A 16,166-nucleotide genomic window follows, 5' to 3' on the forward strand; every position below is an offset into this window, starting at 1 on the left:
CAATCGCTTAGACTGACTCAATAACTTATGAGCGTACCAGACGCATAGCCATGTACAGGCGTAGATCCAATTAAAACCACACCGCATACTATTTCAAGCTACTTCCACAATCCACTCCCTGTTCTACAAGGAATCTCCTAGACATAAAAGCTTGAGTTCTGGTAAAGACCGGCACCGATTATCAACCTGTCACTTCTAACTTGCACCAACCTGCGAGACACTTACATAACCCCGCTTGCTCGTTCGTACCCATAGACATGTTGCAAAGAGCGTGAGGACGCAAAGTCCAAATAGTACCCAGCCGACTGCTTCGACGGTCAACGTTTCTCGACAACTGGATACACTCAGCTCCTGTGGCTGATCGCATGTCAAGACCCCATTAACGAACCCGGAGCTATTGGGTATCCAATTACAGTCGCCCCCAGTCCGCGTGTTGTGCATCATGCCAGCTGCAGCGCCCTATCCACCCAGGTTAAACTTTGGTGATTTATACTGTGAAATGTCTTACCCAAAGTGTTGAAGTGATAGCAAGCCAAATGATGGAACTTGCTATGCTGGCAAGAAAATGCACAGCACCATCAACAATCCACAGCATATAGGCTGCCCCGAATAGCGTGGTCCAGACGGCATTGAACTCGAACAGTATTAAGCTGGATGCATCCTAAGTCAGCAGAACTTCTTTTCGAAGCAGAAAGCAGACTAACATCGAATGATAACGAGCGCTAGGCCAATTACGACTCTCATTTCCAACGCTGATAAGGTAGGCAGTGAGACCCAGCTCAGCCATAGCACACATAGTGATGAGGATGAAAAGGAAAGGGTGGTAATGCGTTTTGATGTAAGGCATCGTTCAAAGGTGTCAAAAGAAATGAAAGAGAGTCAAAGCTTCCGAATAGCAAGATACGGGTTAGAAGTGAGAAGGGCAGAGCACACTAATAGTATTCATCCTGGACTTTTGCGCGCGTTTCATTCGTGGCCCCCATGCAGCTGCGAGACATGCGAAGAACACGAGGGCGACTCGGAGTACCGGCGGATGAGTTCAAATACCGCACACTCTATTCGGCTAGGCTGTAGATCAAAACGTGTCTGCAGCAAGTCAACGTGGACAGAAAGGCGATTCTCACCGACGGCAATTCCAATTACGTAGGTCGGATGTTGTATGAAACACCAAATGGTTGTCACTCTTTTCACCCAAGAACAAAGATTCATCTGATCTACAGCATCAGCTGCCCGCTGTATACCGGCAATTTAAACTCGCGGGGCATATAAACACTGGGCTACCGAGATGAAGATTCTTTGAAAGCGAGATCCCGATTACATCTTAAGTGCCAATTTTGCTAAGTTCAAAGCACCTTCTTTTGTCTTGTTCCCTGAAACAAATGTCAGAGATCAGCTCCGATGCAACTGCACCATTGATGCTTCACTAACCTCCAATGAACCCTGATGCGTGCACGAATATACATCCGTCTACACCGCTTATTTTAGATAGCTCGTCATCGCGCATGCCTCTCCACGTCTCGGGAAGCCCCTTTCGACTGTCAAAGCTCTCAGGAGCGACAGGGACTGCCTGAATACGCCAGTTTCCCCCAGTCTCGTCAGGGTATATCACATACAATGGAAGTTCATCCTCGGAAATACCCTGCTCGACCTCAAGCCCAAACAAATGTTCCTGCGAGATGTTTCAGAATCCAGTGAAAGGTCGTGATCGACAACAATATAACCTTCCATGGAGCAAATTGCTCAAACACTATGATCTTTCCGCTAGCATCGACATTCTGGCGCGATGAGAGCCCAGCCAATACCAAGTCGCGCGCAGGCAACCATGCATTGGCATAATAGTCAAGCCTGCCGAGGAACTCATCCCCAGTCAGCTGCGAAGCTTTCAAAAACAGGGCCTAGACAGCTCAGCGAAATGTGACACAAGAAAAGACGCGGACCCCTACATCCACTTTCTGAGACTCTGTGGACTCGTTCCAGCGAGGATTAAGCCATGCAACTCTACTTGATAGATCGGTCCGGTTGGCATATCTCGGCTGTTCTTGGGAGGGGTATTGCGAGATCCCGTTGTCAATTGCATCCAGGGCCTCAATAAAGTCCTGCAAATGATTAGAAAGACGCAAGACCCCTTGAGCAACTGCATGCCTTGTACATCTTCAACCACAGTATGTCAACTTTCTTGTCACTCGGTTCTAGCCCTGCCGCACTGGCGACAACCTCCTTCCCAAAATGCCTTTATGGAACTATTAGTTACCTCCGGAAGGATCCAAAATTTCCATACTTGTAGATAAGACCTGCAGATGAAAGTTTGGTACTGAAACCATGACCAAACACCTCCGCAAAACCACGCTGGTGGTGATCGAAACGGCGTTTGCTTTCATCGTATGTAGCTCCCACGTCAACTACTATGTCGCAAGAATCGAGGACAGCTGGGTCCCTACTGCGGTTTAGGCCTTGATAATCACTTGTGAAGGTGAGTACTGATGAGGACTTGACATACTCACTTGCATCTTTATAGGTGGCCGTCTGACGCAGAAGAAAGACTGCCAGTGCTTCATCGCAATGGAAGGTGCCATTGTGAGTGCCAATGGTCTATTCAGGTGCTAGATATAAAGATACATCCTGTGAGTGATCGGGCGAACCTTGACATCCATTCTCTGCTTTTTGGTGGCGGGCCCTGTTTGTGACATAACTGTCCTGCTACTCAGCTTGCGATCTAGGTGAAATCGATAGGCCGAGGTAATTGTCGGCGAACGTACGCTACGGATTACCTTGTTTACCAAGGTCATAAAAGTCACAAGTGTGTATTGGGCAATAGGCGCGATATGAATTTGACACTCCGATCGGTTATCGACGCAACGATCATTTCTTTCTGTTAACCATGTTTGCATAAGTCATATTGGCGTGCGTTTGTCCATTGATTGAAGGCATCCGCAAAATCACCTTCATTATCTCTAGTACGCACTAGCTGTCGTTGAAAATGTGATCTTTGACTTTGACATCACAACTGGGACGCGGAAATTCTGTTCTTTTCGGCTTCTCAAACTTTGAGAAATAGCTGGTATCGCTGGCGACATGGCATCGCTAGGCCCTCGTCCGATCAGTCGTGAATCGATGTGCGGCACACATGTAGCGCTTGTCGATATCTCGCTGGAGTTCCCATTTGATTATTGAGGTAGCACGGTCTCAGTGAGAATTATGCATACTTGTCCGACATGGCCCAGCTCATAACAGTGAGCGCTTGAGCAGTAAAGTATACGTAACTCGGATTCGGTACTATATGATCGTCCCATAGAATTAATCAAAAGACCAGGTCTCATTACAGTATACTGGTACTGTACTCGGTCCAAGACGGTCTAGATATAATAGTGTCAATGAACGGAAGGCATGCGAGGATATATGCGAAGTATGCAGAAGTACAGTTCCATTAGCAAACCCTAAAAGCAAACGGTTCGGTCTGTCCATGTCCAATAAAGAGAGCTTGAAGTGAGCTAAACGGAACATCCTAAGTATGTTTGGCAGCGTGCCAGCGTCATGCGGTCTATAAACATACGAACAGCGTCCAGTTTTGAAACCGTTGTCCTAAAGCAGAACCAATGCCCCTCCGACAACAAAAACGACAACTCCAAGAATGTTTGCACTGCGCAAGGCTTTTGCGCCCGCAATATAGCCATCCGGAGGGCCGTATATCCCACCAGACGCTGTCGCTCCCGGACTGGGGGCACCGTTGGCACCGCCATCCGCGCCGGCAACGGTAGACGCTGCGGTGGGTAGATTGCTGGAGGCGATTGATGTGGTAGTCCCATTTGTGCCACCGGAAGTTATTGCTGAAGAATTGCCAGAGGCAGAATTTGTGGCTGACGCTGTAAGAGCGGGAGTGACGGTGAACACCGTGATCTGTGTTACTGTGCTAGCTTGGCGATTGGATCCAAGGGTGTCTAGCACGATGGTAGACGTTGAGAGCTGGACACTCTGTGATGACTGATACAGCAGGAAATCGGGTGTCAGCTTGGCAGGGAAAACAGAATGTAGCTACAAACCTGCGCGAGTGAGAGCAAAGGCAAAGCCAGGAGAAAAGAGAGTAGATACATCGCTGAAGGATGTAGACTGCTAAGAGCGAGGAAGGATGGTGAGAGAAAGAGACTGTCACTAGCAGGCGATACCTGTACGCCTGGGACGTAGTAGTATGGTTGGCTGAGTAATTTCGTCTGGTGAGGGGGGTTGCATCATAAGGGGGGGGGTCGTTTTTAATGTCATTGTTATACACATGAAACGTGAAACCGGGATTGCGATTTCCATCTTACCATCCTCCTGTGTAAAATATTCACTCTGAACAAATCGCCATGTTTCCAATCCAATCGCACACTGTACACCTCGTTCTTCAATATATATCTCCCCCATCTCTCTTGACTGAACCCCTGCCACCGCACTTATTGTCTAGATCTTTGCTTCAACGACACCATTTCCTCCAGATCTCACCTGATAACCCCCTCGAGTATCTATGTTGGCCCTCACCTCAAAGTGCCCGTGCCATAGAGCTCCTCAATAATGCTTTCACATCCCCTTCAGATCAGCCGAAACATTATCACGTTCGGTACACTTCAGATTCTGAGCACACTTATGCTCATGTGCAGGTCGTCCTTTACGATGAGGGTGTCCGCATGCTCTTCGAGTGGGATGATGAAGATGGATGGAAATATCATGACAGTCAGCTGATGCCTTTCCCGTCCACATCACGCTCTGTGTTAGAACCGGCATCATCAACAGTGGAGCTTGAACGGCGCCCCGCCGTAACTCGTGGTTTTCTAGACGATGAAGATCATTACTGGAACGCATACAGCGCCCCACTCATCGAATCAATTTCCGCTTTAGCACCGCGCAGTGCTTTCAAGGATGGCTTTGCTGACGGAACAGAAGATGCTTATTGGGCACAGTATTCATCTGTACAAGGTAGTTATTCTTCCTTTCCAAACTATATATATATACCTTGCCTGACCTCTTCGCTATCCTAGGATCTGCCGACTCCACGGTGCCTTCCCCTCTGCCGAACCACCGGAAACTACAAACTGCGCCTTCAACATATCATACACAGCAAGACGAGGCTATACTCATACCAGCTGATTCTATACATTCTTTGCCACTGCCCGACAGTAAGTTTGGGCCGCCATCGCCTACTAAATTGGCACATCTCCTTAATATTATCTCCCCACGCAAAGGCACCTACACACCCACGTCAAACGAACCGCCATCAGCTTTCGACCGTGATACCCCATCACCACTCTCAACTTTGGATGATTCAGACCTCGTGACCCCCGCGTCTGGGAATCCGGGTCAAGATGCCCACGCTGCTTCATCCGTGAAAGTCAACTTAAATGACTTGTCATATTCTAACGGCCGGCATGCAGGGAACGAACAAGGTGATGAAGATGGCGACCAGTTTGCTGTCGAAGAGGACAAGGCAGTAACTGAAAGTATCAAGGGCATATACTACCTGTGGAGGGCGAGGAAGTGGAACCAGCCAGACGAAGAGAGCAGCGACGCGTTCCTACGCATCGTCCGAGCAGCTGTAGCTCAGCCATGATTAGTGGTTTAGCATTCTTGGGCTACATGTTTACACGCATTTCCAACGGGTACGTGATGTACATCATTGCACTACTTCTATATCCCCCCCCCAAAAAAATATAAGCGTTCAAAATTTTGGGCAAGAACAGCGTGGTACGTGTTTAAAAGCGAATATTCAATATTTTAGGAAAAGGGTATAAGTGTCTATGAGGACAATGCCACACAAGCTTGGAGAGCTGAACTGAGCTCAATCAGCGCAAAGTTGACTTGTGTGAGGATTTGAGGATCGTTGGTGCTAAAAGTCGGGACGGGAGATGAAGTGGATGAAGTCGTAGTTGGTATGAGGATTGAGGTGGTGGTTGACATAGATGTAGTTGTGGCTGCGAGGGTGCTTGTAGTTGTGGGAGTGGGGGTGGGGGTGCTTGAAGTAGAGGTAGTTGATGGCGTCCAGGTGCTTGTGGAAGACTGCTTGGTCGTCGTAGACTGCACAGATGTGGAAGAGGTGGAAGAAGTTCCATAAATCCACGATCCAGACAATTCCCCGACGCTGGTTGGCGCGAAGAATTCAAAGAGACCCTGACTGAGGTCAAGTCCTCCGCACGGACATCCAGGGCACTGTAGAATTCCGTGTCAATTACGACGGTCGGTGGAGTAATACTTGCGAGAAATACCTCATCCGTAATCTGGGCCTGTGTTGACATGCCATTCACGGTAAGAGTTATCGTTTGGAAGCAATGGCTACCTCCATCAAATTCCTTCGTTGGATATGGGTTTCAGGTTATGTAGTCACAGCTCACACGGTAGAACTTACGCATGAATTGAGTGCAACGATCTGAGTGGATGTCAGACGACGGTCAAGAGTAACCAGATAATAAAGGACATACAAAGTCGCCGGGATTATTGAAAGTTCCACAGGCACCCCTGGTTGTGCAATGAGCAAGGGTCTTCGATGGACAATAAGGACTACTCACTGGCCATCTTGAAAAAAAGTAAATGGATCTCTCTTCAATATTTTCGTATTCCTCGACTGATCGAAAGAGGGGGGCTGGTGGTTGCCACTTAGGGCGCGTACATGGGCCAACCTGCGCGACCAGTCATGTGAAGACGATTGGACCCCACTGAAGCCGATTACTTGGGAAGAGAAAAGCGAAAGAGCACACAAAGCGACAGACAGGTAATGAAAGGAGTGCATTTTACCAATGAATGTTTAGTTTACTGCAGCAATAAAGTGAAAATACGAAAGCATGAAGGTGGAAGAGACAGTCTTGAAATTTCAGGGATCACACGCACACCTGTTTCAGGAACCAAGATTGCCGACTTTGTCGATCACCAACACCGTGCCCAATTAGTATTACATACTCACATGGCAGGCCCATGAGAGGATGCTCGTAATGCAGGACGTAACATTCGCAAGTTAACAAGACAGGAAGTGGTAAGTACAATATATGCTTTATCTACATCAGAAGTGAGTATGATACTGGTCGAGATCTTATTAGATGGTCGCCCGAGGGTATATCCATGCACGAATCATTCATCAGTTTCATCATCACCGCCGTCGTTCACAGGAATGTCCTCTTGTTCTGGCATTCGCTGGTGTGAACTGCTTTCAGGTACGGACTGACAACTAGAACTGCAGAAAACTTACCACGAACGCAAATTTGCATACGAGGAAACCCCCCTTATTGAGTCCTTTTTCAATCCACGCCTGCGAAAATAATGATGAGAAAACAATTGGTATCGGCCAAGCGACGCACCTTTTTGACGAGATATAGGCCATCATAGCGATACCTATGGACAGAGTTGTAATTAATGGAGAAGTTGACGAAATAGAGATAAAACTGACCCCTCTGACGGCGCGTACTTTGACCTGGCCTTCCCTTTAAAGCCCCGGATCACACGGACAGGTTTCCGAGTGTCGACAGATCTCTATAAAGAATGCGTCAAAAAAGACCCCCAGTGGCATCCTCTCTATGTACCTGGAGGGCTGCGTTGTTTCTATCCTCAAAGCTCTGATCGCTGCTTTGGGGAGCCGTTCGAAGCTGTTCGAAGATGAGCCTGATCACGTTAATTGGTTACGATACCTACATTTTTAGGTGCTGTCTTTGTTCCCCGCAAATCCCTGCCGCCTAATAAAGGTGAGGACATCTCCGTTGCTCCACCACAAACACACATACCAGAACCGGTGAATGTACTGTATTACCGTGAGTCACTGTTTCTGGTACGCTGGTATCGTGACTCACAATGCGTATCCTTCGTCTACATCATCATCATATCCTCCCGAAAGTGCGATTGAGTATGCGCCGTCTGGACCTGGTGCAATACCCGAAACCCAAGGGCTATACGTTTAATGAGTTCGAGGGAGCCCATTCGAAGGGGGGAGTCTTACGCGTGGACAGATGCGTTTGAACAGTCTTCCCTAGTACAACGAGTAAGCCAATATTTGGTAGCAATAATCACCGAATCATCCTCACCTTGTTGCCCACCATGTCCCCACCTCCACATCGGGTATGTGGCCGTACATGTGACTACACAAAATTACACGGCTAGCTTGAAGAGAAGGAACAGAGCTACTAACGGATCATATGTCCTCTTTGATTTCACCTGGCCTGCTTTGTGCTTTTGGGACCGTTTGACTGTGATTGGTTCCGGGACCCCGCGATCCTGTTCCTGCTTGTAGTCAACTGTCCTGCCAGCAAGACGAGAGCTTCGTCGCGTGCCCCCTGACTCATTACTATCATCTGCTATACGAGGAACTTTCTTGGGCGGCTCCTCGAGCTCGTCGCTCTCGGGCAAGGGGGATTTCCGTTTCTTGGCTGCCACTTTCTTCCTCAAGTTCTCCTTCGGCTCGCATTTGGGTCTGAGGGGTTTGATTCCTAAGGCGTCAAGAAGAGCTTTGTTGCGTGCAATGTTCTGATCTCGCTCTTCTGCATAGGACATAGTGGTTGGCTGAACGGAGACGAACGCGGCAAATCATAAATGCTATCGGGATAAAATCGTGTCACCCACGTGACCGCGTTCCATATGTTATATTCGATAGCGTTAAATTTATAGACATACTACGATTCAACGTGATGCGAGCTACATATAAATCACCTAGCGCCTTGTGGCACAAAGGGAGATATGCCGACGAAATTGCTCAGGTCAACCGGGCTCATAGGAGGAGTTGGAGTTCCATCTGTCTGCCCACTGACGTTGCTGCTCTGGGCTCTAGATGGCGGCCGTCTACTTATGCTTATGCGGTCACTCAGCGCAGCGTGCATCTCTCCTACGTGTCATACACTGAGTCAATAGCTTGTTTGGCAAATAACACGGAGAACTCACTCCCGATGAATTTGCATTTGCCTTGCTTCCTGTAGCCGCATTTATACCCTCTGGGGCAGTAGTGTCCAGAAGGGCAACTTTCGCCAAAAGGACAAGTTTGGTCTAAATGTACAGAGGATTGAGGTTGCAATCTATGAAGAACAACAACACGTGACCCACTCTTATTTAAGACTGGGCAAGGAGATTTCTTCGCATTGGCACGAAGCTCAGCGTAATTGTCCGCTGTAAGAAAATAATCGTGACCGTAGGTGCACTTGTCACCTTGTTTGCACACGGACAAATAGAAAAATGTGCATGGTCTTGGGGTTTCTGTCAAAAGGATCAGCATCATGCTAGATGAACAATGTTCGGCGACCTACGTTTGTTGAGTGGCTAGTCGCAGCAAAACATTATTATCAATGCTGAATGGAGTAAGGAACAAGGCCCTACCAGAGAAGAATCAAGGTATCTGCAGAATTGTTTGCTCGTAGAGATGACTGGACTCTGCGTCCCAACGATAAAGGTTTTAGGGTTTGTCCTATGTTTTTCATGTTCCTGAGGAGCTACTCCTGTTGGAGGCGTTGACCTCCTGTGCGTGTAACCCGAGGGAAGTTTCTTTGTCATGAAGACTCCTCCAATATCGAGGTGGGGCAGATCAAAGTGTTGAAGCTCGGCGGCGAGAGTCTCGTATCCACGGAGTAGGACAATTTTTTGCAGTAAACCCTCATTTTCGAGGGTACTTAATGTGGATGTGTATCCATTGTCGTGCCCACCTTGGAGTTGCATCAGCCGAACAAGAACTTGCCTTGAACATGAAAGGGTCACCTCCGAAGAACACACGTGAAGTCTGGGGAAAGCGGGTGAAAACGCGAAGACATTCTATCGAAAAGTCAGAGAAATACACAGAACAAAGCGTCAGCATCACCTTTAATCTTCGCATCCGCTGCTTCTTTCCCTCCGCCTACATCCACAATAGAGAATAACGGTGAAGCTGAGTTGAAGCCCAGCACAAATGCTTCAAATTCTGTTGCACTGCATATGCCGTTGTTTACCAGCGTATCCATCAAGCCGGTTTTATTGCAGTACACAGTGAGCCAAACTTGACCACGCCCGGAAGATCCAGCGTCAACATCGACCATATAGTCTGTTAACCCTTTGGTTAGTAGCATAGCTGCTTGCCGGCCTCCTGTATGGCCTGACGCGAGTAAGTCTTGAGAGAAAATGTTTCCATCGCCGTCAATGAGGCAGAGGAGGAGCGGGTTATCATCCTGCACATGACATCATTTCGGACAGTGGTGTGGATAATATCAGATGGTGACCGACCCTTAATGAGCCAATGTTTTTTTCCAGCTTGAGCATATGCTTTTGTAAATTGCATTTTTCATCTTCGGCAGCCTTGAAAGCCAGCTTCCACACCGATAGTTCTCGTTCCAGTTCGTCGACCCGCAAGTGTAGCGTCTGATTGTCAGTGAGTGTTAGACGAAAGAGGCCTTTACAATGGGTCAGTCTTCTCTGTCATGAGCTAAAAATGCCACGTACTTGACTGTTCTTCGACCAGGCGCTCCCTTGGCACGAAGTGGTATAAATAGGTCTCTGTAACAGTAGATGTCGAAGGATGCGGCCCCTCACCATTTCTGAAGGTCATTCAAGGTAGCGCATTCTTCCATAGCGTTGGCTCTGGGAATGCTAACTCCCGTCTTCTGTCAAGTGTCCTAAGAAGTCCAGTGCAAGATGCTGCGCAGCATGAGAGGTACAAAGCAAGTTCCGAATATTATGCAAAGGGGCAGGCCTGCAGGTGCGGTAGAACGTAAGTGGCGGAGCATCAAAATCCATGGCCAGACTTCATGTATGTAATTGTCAACTCATATGTGTACAAGGTATAAGGTGTCCATTACAGCAATTACGAAAGTATCCAGAGAATAGCAGCAAAAGACTGTTGCCAACATATCATCATTTCTACTTGATGCGTTTAAGCTGTTGTTCAAAAATCAGACAGATGTGTGACGCGCAAAACATGGCAACGCACCCTTTCAGTGTTCCTAAATACGCCGTTGTCTAAGGTCGTCGTCTTTTGTTCGATGACGACAAGTCTAGAGTTTTGCTGATCGAGTTCCTGTCCCATAGCAGTACCCAGGGCCTTCAAGTTTTTGGTGATAGCCGAGATCTCGTTCAAGTTGTCGTCCAACTCATCTTCCATCTCGTCATCAGAAGCACCCGCCTCAAACTGATACCTCTTTCGCTGCTCCTTTCTTGTGGTCAGTTGTTCCTCAGAGCGAAATCTACCTGACCCTCCGGAGGTCAGACCCTCTTCATCTTGACGACCATATGTCGTGGCACGTCCTAAGCGGTTCTGAGTATCTCTGATGTCTTGCATAGCCTTTTCACGATCTAGCCTTTCGTCTTCATACCGCTGCTGGATTTTTTCTTCCTGAGCGGCGCGTTTTGCATCCTTGTTCCAAGTAATGACAGGGCGGAAGATTGACCGATTAAGCTGCTTCAGTTCACCGATCTGATCTTCCGCGCGCAAGGTGTGACCCTTTGATACATCAAGATGGCGCTCAGTGTTGGCGAGTTTCTCTATCGCGAAACGATCAATGAAAATAAAACTACAATTTCAGCCGAATCTCACCAGATTGATCCCCGAGTCTTCCAATGGTGTTCCCCGCAGTCTCTTCGGCCTCCCGAGCAAGTCTCAGCGCATTCCTGGTAGAGTTTACGCTCTCTTGCTTCATGAACCTGGTTTGCTGTCTGATGCCTTCTACATCCTCTTCATTCTCTTCCCCAGCAGAAGGTTCTTTGCCTAGCGCAGGACCATCGAAGTATCGACCAGAACCTGTCTTTCCCTGAGGTTTAAAGCCAGCGAAGAGCTCATTGCGGTTCCGATCTCCTTCGACATCAGAGGTTTTACCTGCTGTGGCATTATAAGCGTCATAGTTGTCGTACGCATTCTGTGACAGAGTCTTGGTGCTCATGGTATTATAAGGATCAGGCCCATCGCGGCTGGGAACGTAGGTACTAGCGCTGGACTTGTAACTGGGGAGGGAAGACGTGCTTCGCGATGAACCCCGCGAGCCATCTGGTCTAGGCTCTGCTTGCTGAATGGGAGGAATTAAGTTTTTCTCCTTGCGCTTGAAAAATGACATTTCCTGGTTAATGCGAGGACGATGGATGAAAGAAGGGTGCTACAGGTATGGTAACCAGTTAACCCATCTTCTTAAACTAAAGTGGAACTGCGGCGGCACAGCCACGTGACCTTGTTCACAAGTGCTAACTCTTCCCCCTGCCAGTGGCACTTCTGCCCTTCAAAACGTCCCTGGGTTTCTTGCCAACCACCGTGACACCTTTACCCGACTTTATTACGTTCTTCAGAGCTGCGTCCTTTTGTTTTTTTACGCCTTTCATTTTGGCATACTTATCAACACTCTTGTCGAGAGCGTCCCGCGTCTTCCTCCTCGCTTTTCTTTCCTTTGCGCGTAGGTTTCGCTTTTCCGCCGGTGTAAGCTCACTACGAGCGCGGGGATCAGAAGACGCCGTTTTGAAAATCTCTTCCGGAGCAAGCATAGAAGACGTGGATTTGCTGGTAGGAAGTGCCGATTCCAAAGTAGCTGAGGAAATGTTGGAGACTGTCGATATACTGGCTTTCGGCTGTTGATATTTTAGCGTCATAGATACAAGATGACAGAGGTCAAACACGTACCGCTTTTGGAGTGTAATGCGCGTTGCAAAGTGCATCAAGCTTGCTGCATATGCCATCCCAGAGTTTCGTAATTTCGTCATGCTCCTTCTTGAGCCGACCATCTCTGTCGTCACCCCCAGTAGCACCATTCTGTGCAGCGACGTACTCATCCTCGTAGATCTGAGCAAGTGACTGGGAAGACTTGGTGTCCTGGAGCTCGAAGAATCGCGACGGGAGAAAAGGCTTATCGTCGACAGCGCGAATCCGCGCAACATCATCGAATCGGCCGTCCTTTATACGAGCTTTTATTCGCTCTTCGAGACCTTGAACAACAGCTTCAGTGATAACGGGTACCGCTTTCATCGTCCGTTCGAACTCTAGATCCTCTTGCAGCAAAGAATCCTGAGGTCGGGATTTTGAGGTGGCTTCTCCCATCAACGTCCAATCCTTCTTAGCGACGTTCTCTGCCTCGAGCTCCTTGATCTGTGCTTGCAGTGCTGCCATACGTTTTTCATACGTGGTCATATCTGTAGCCGGGTTGTGAATGATACCCCAACATGAATGTGATTGGCCTTACTGGAATCTAATTCATCTTCCTCCGCAAATAAGTCATCCTTCAGTCTTTCAATAGTAGTGCGACCTTCTTCGTCTTCGTCTTCGTCTTCGTCTTCGTCATCGTCATCGTCTTCATACTCAGACTCATCTACTAATGGCTCTTCAACCTCGGCGTCCATCATGATTTCGTCCGAATCTTCGAAGTGCATCTGCAGCCCGCTCTCATCGTCGGAATCGTCGTCCTCCATCAAGCCAGACACTGGTAGGCCCTTGCCCTTTGCCTTGATACTTTTTACTCTGACCTGCTCACTGAATCGCACTTTCGACTTCGAGGAAACTTTCGTAGTAGTGTTCGAGCCTCTGGGAGCATCGAAGAAATCTTTATAGAGCGGTTCTGCGTGTCAATGTGAGTTACGTGTGACAAAAATAATACAACATTGCATACCCGCGCCGTCTTCTGAAGCATTGTCATCAGGGCCCTGACTATCGTCTATCGGCCTGAAGAGGTCAATACTGTCACCTTCATCGTCGGACTCATCTTCATCCGAATCTCGTCCGAGTCGGCCATGGGAAACAGCAGCTGCTTCGGCCTGTTCCGTTTCACGATTGAATGCGTCAAGACTAAAGAAATCGTCGTCGAGGTTTGAATTGGATCTTTTTGTGGCTCCACGTCTTGAAGAGGGGTTTGCGTTGACGTCAAGAAGAGATGGATGATAATCTGATTCGTCCTCCTCGTCTTCAGACCCTTCCTCGCGAAGGTCAGTCATTTCTTCTTCCCCCCCGGTGTCTTCTTCGGAATCGTCCATGTGCTCTATGTCCCCAGAATCTTCACTTTCTTCTGACACTTCTTCAGCTTCCTCATCTTCTTGATCATTGTACATCCCGTCTGACAACTCCATGCCGTCTTCAGTCTCGCCCTCTAACAGCTGGAGATTACTGCAAAGAGGTGCAGCCCTAAGGTCCAGCTGCTGCCATATTTGATCTTCATTCATTCCCTCGATAAAAAGTGAGGGTAATGGTGTGTTTTGCATTGTGACCTTCTTCTGGGATTCCAGGACAGGACTCGGGCTCCTCTTCCGTTTAACATTAGCGCGAGTTTGTGATCTCGTCTGGGGAGCTTGAGACTGTCTAAGCGAAGACAGAAGGTCCTCGATATGAGGTAAAGATGCGGGTTCCGACTGCAAAGCTATATACCACTCAGCAAAGTATCATGTACTGGATATTGGTTTGGGTCTAGTCTGCTCACCAAGATCGAATATGAATTTGGTTGCGCGAAGAGCTATGGCATGCAGCTCAGCAGTGGCAGCTGCCAAAGACTCGGGCTTTTCTTGAATGAAAGCAGAGAGATCATGAAGTTCTCTTGGGAGAACGATCTTTGATTCGATTTCCATTGCAGACCCTGTGGCTGAACGCTGAACTTGTGCGATCGAAGGGACAATCTTGAAATTTCTGAAGTTCCAAATGCGTTTGTTTGCGATTGCTTGTTTCATTTGATCCGAGCACCCGCCCAGGCATGGCCATGGCACTACGCGGCATCATGAATTATTACTTACGTGCGTTCTGCCCGGGTGATAGAGTTTCTTGACTGTCAATCACAATAACCTCAACGGTCTCGACGTTAACCTTGCGACGGTTTATCCATTTTTTTCGCTCTCTTTTCGTCTCAACAAAAGGCGAATGCCTAAACAAGTACAAGACAACAATTTATAATTACGTTGCGGGCGCGATCTCTTTGTTCTTGCTCGTTGTCCTACGGAACCGACGCGTCCCTGCTACAGTACATAAGGCCGACCTCCTCACGATGGAAAAATACGTTCAAGTCCCCTTCTTTCATCGGTTCAGCTAGTTTCTACCGCGCACGGTCTCGCGATATTCAACTGACGAGCAGGCTCTCGTCCTACCTACATTCATTTTACGAACTCGACCCTCTAACGCAACTGCTTCAACCATGTTAGCCGATATTTCAAAAGGCACCATCCTATACTTCACTCCTGTGCTCATGTTCACAGCACTCCTACTCTCGCTGTTTGCGTACCTTGCCCCGACCGTTATGTTGCATAGCCAAGTCGCATTGCTTACAGTCACGCCTTCCTCTGCATTAACACAGCCCGGATCCAGCAAAGCAGTCGATGGTCCTAGCATTTTCCTTGGACCTTTAGGGTCGTGCTCTCGACCAAACAATGAAGCTGGTTTGACGTGTATGCCATCTTCCCTATCTCCTGTCTATAGTGAGTCAAACCCAATACACTGCCAGTGTCACTCATACTCATGAAATTAAGATACTTCGGTGTTTACATCTAACACTCCCAGCTCTGTCATATCGGCCCCGCCGGAAGGTGCACCAGTCTTTATTGCAATTTCCCTTGTGTTCTCCGCGATTTTCCTCGTCATGTTCACGGCCATATCGTTCCGTCATCTGATGGGCAAAGCTGGTGCTGTATGGGAAAAACCGATGGTGCAACGTGTCTCCGCATGGATTGGGATCTTTGCTTTCTTGATTGGTATGCATCTGCTTCAAAGTACACATAGCTTGCGCTGATCTAGGCCTCTAGGTCTAGCATCTGCCCTCATCATTTTTATGTGGTTTGGGAAGGCTGCCGATGACTTCAATCAAAGTATTCAGGGCCAGGGAAGCAATGGTCCCCAACTGATCGCCGCTGTTGGTAATGCGTTCACGAGTGAGTGACCCTTGTTTGTATTCGAATGTTCTGTGCTAACAAAGCCTGGTAGTGATTTGGGTAGCATATGCATTCTTTGCCATCCCTGTCGTTGTTTCACTGGCTAAATTTCACGTTCTTGCTACGAAGTGATGACGGCCAAGTTAATTGCATTTACACGAACATAAACACCATCTTCCTTTGAACCCTCATCCGGATGTATTTTTATCCGTAGTTGCTTGATTACTATTGCTGTATCCATAATGGAAACATCATTCATCATTGCCCGTGCTCTCGGTCAACTCGTTTAGCTATGACACGATAAGGGCGGGAGCGGCTTACATCAATACGATCAGGTGAGGTACATCTATGTACTAGTTCACAACTTGAAACCAGCTGTGAGTACTTTGGGAATCTTG

General features: G+C 48.1%; 10 protein-coding genes across 10 annotated transcripts; 2 read left to right on the plus strand and 8 right to left on the minus strand.

Moving 5' to 3' along the window:
- Window positions 1-195: 195 nt before the first annotated feature.
- Window positions 196-847, minus strand: DEU56DRAFT_725157 (uncharacterized protein; the record flags this gene model as incomplete). The annotated part of the gene is made up of 3 exons (XM_041347849.1): window positions 196-459; window positions 509-650; window positions 705-847. The coding sequence occupies 3 exons, from the start codon at window positions 845-847 to the stop codon at window positions 196-198; spliced, it is 549 nt and encodes a 182-aa protein (XP_041214568.1).
- Window positions 848-1,314: 467 nt separating this feature from the next.
- DEU56DRAFT_868405 (GAMM1 protein) lies at window positions 1,315-2,687 on the minus strand (the record flags this gene model as incomplete). Its single annotated transcript, XM_041355481.1, has 8 exons — window positions 1,315-1,370; window positions 1,429-1,669; window positions 1,722-1,895; window positions 1,944-2,096; window positions 2,143-2,230; window positions 2,279-2,450; window positions 2,502-2,589; window positions 2,640-2,687. 8 exons carry the CDS (start codon window positions 2,685-2,687, stop codon window positions 1,315-1,317), a joined length of 1,020 nt encoding a protein of 339 aa, XP_041214569.1.
- Window positions 2,688-3,123: 436 nt separating this feature from the next.
- Window positions 3,124-4,197, minus strand: DEU56DRAFT_770937 (uncharacterized protein). Its single transcript, XM_041351443.1, has 3 exons — window positions 4,038-4,197; window positions 3,555-3,978; window positions 3,124-3,488 (listed from the first exon to the last, which is right to left on the minus strand). The coding sequence occupies exons 1-2, from the start codon at window positions 4,086-4,088 to the stop codon at window positions 3,580-3,582; spliced, it is 450 nt and encodes a 149-aa protein (XP_041214570.1). The 5' UTR covers window positions 4,089-4,197; the 3' UTR covers window positions 3,124-3,488; window positions 3,555-3,579.
- A 143-nt stretch (window positions 4,198-4,340) lies between these two features.
- Window positions 4,341-5,580, plus strand: DEU56DRAFT_948498 (uncharacterized protein; the record flags this gene model as incomplete). Its single annotated transcript, XM_041359082.1, has 2 exons — window positions 4,341-4,947; window positions 5,010-5,580. 2 exons carry the CDS (start codon window positions 4,341-4,343, stop codon window positions 5,576-5,578), a joined length of 1,176 nt encoding a protein of 391 aa, XP_041214571.1.
- A 495-nt stretch (window positions 5,581-6,075) lies between these two features.
- Window positions 6,076-6,479, minus strand: DEU56DRAFT_696583 (RlpA-like double-psi beta-barrel-protein domain-containing protein-containing protein; the record flags this gene model as incomplete). The annotated part of the gene is made up of 4 exons (XM_041347231.1): window positions 6,076-6,174; window positions 6,231-6,314; window positions 6,371-6,391; window positions 6,444-6,479. Coding segments are annotated over 4 exons (240 nt in total), but the record flags the coding sequence as incomplete, so codon positions are not given.
- Window positions 6,480-6,937: 458 nt separating this feature from the next.
- On the minus strand, window positions 6,938-8,517 carry DEU56DRAFT_976594 (PUA-like domain-containing protein). Its single transcript, XM_041359614.1, has 11 exons — window positions 8,135-8,517; window positions 8,031-8,084; window positions 7,946-7,975; window positions 7,800-7,895; window positions 7,734-7,750; window positions 7,645-7,685; window positions 7,536-7,598; window positions 7,403-7,485; window positions 7,314-7,347; window positions 7,205-7,264; window positions 6,938-7,149 (listed from the first exon to the last, which is right to left on the minus strand). The coding sequence occupies exons 1-11, from the start codon at window positions 8,494-8,496 to the stop codon at window positions 7,087-7,089; spliced, it is 903 nt and encodes a 300-aa protein (XP_041214573.1). The 5' UTR covers window positions 8,497-8,517; the 3' UTR covers window positions 6,938-7,086.
- A 21-nt stretch (window positions 8,518-8,538) lies between these two features.
- DEU56DRAFT_386440 (uncharacterized protein) lies at window positions 8,539-10,994 on the minus strand. The gene is made up of 11 exons (XM_041345957.1): window positions 10,886-10,994; window positions 10,489-10,833; window positions 10,399-10,424; window positions 10,183-10,349; window positions 9,785-10,127; window positions 9,685-9,738; window positions 9,310-9,632; window positions 9,240-9,252; window positions 9,040-9,189; window positions 8,881-8,982; window positions 8,539-8,824 (listed from the first exon to the last, which is right to left on the minus strand). The coding sequence occupies exons 2-11, from the start codon at window positions 10,524-10,526 to the stop codon at window positions 8,649-8,651; spliced, it is 1,392 nt and encodes a 463-aa protein (XP_041214574.1). The 5' UTR covers window positions 10,527-10,833; window positions 10,886-10,994; the 3' UTR covers window positions 8,539-8,648.
- On the minus strand, window positions 10,816-12,002 carry DEU56DRAFT_907252 (uncharacterized protein; the record flags this gene model as incomplete). The annotated part of the gene is made up of 3 exons (XM_041356879.1): window positions 10,816-10,833; window positions 10,886-11,436; window positions 11,489-12,002. 3 exons carry the CDS (start codon window positions 12,000-12,002, stop codon window positions 10,816-10,818), a joined length of 1,083 nt encoding a protein of 360 aa, XP_041214575.1.
- Window positions 12,003-12,053: 51 nt separating this feature from the next.
- On the minus strand, window positions 12,054-14,522 carry DEU56DRAFT_770949 (Mpp10 protein). The gene is made up of 5 exons (XM_041351444.1): window positions 14,337-14,522; window positions 13,536-14,276; window positions 13,113-13,484; window positions 12,557-13,062; window positions 12,054-12,504 (listed from the first exon to the last, which is right to left on the minus strand). The coding sequence occupies exons 1-5, from the start codon at window positions 14,479-14,481 to the stop codon at window positions 12,127-12,129; spliced, it is 2,142 nt and encodes a 713-aa protein (XP_041214576.1). The 5' UTR covers window positions 14,482-14,522; the 3' UTR covers window positions 12,054-12,126.
- A 107-nt stretch (window positions 14,523-14,629) lies between these two features.
- On the plus strand, window positions 14,630-16,053 carry DEU56DRAFT_770951 (uncharacterized protein). Its single transcript, XM_041351445.1, has 4 exons — window positions 14,630-15,318; window positions 15,370-15,591; window positions 15,643-15,768; window positions 15,821-16,053. Exons 1-4 carry the CDS (start codon window positions 15,039-15,041, stop codon window positions 15,898-15,900), a joined length of 708 nt encoding a protein of 235 aa, XP_041214577.1. The 5' UTR covers window positions 14,630-15,038; the 3' UTR covers window positions 15,901-16,053.
- Window positions 16,054-16,166: the final 113 nt, after the last annotated feature.

Source organism: Suillus clintonianus (genome assembly GCF_016758775.1).
Source record: "Suillus clintonianus strain FC179 chromosome Unknown DEU56scaffold_4, whole genome shotgun sequence".
Lineage (NCBI taxonomy): Eukaryota > Fungi > Basidiomycota > Agaricomycetes > Boletales > Suillaceae > Suillus > Suillus clintonianus.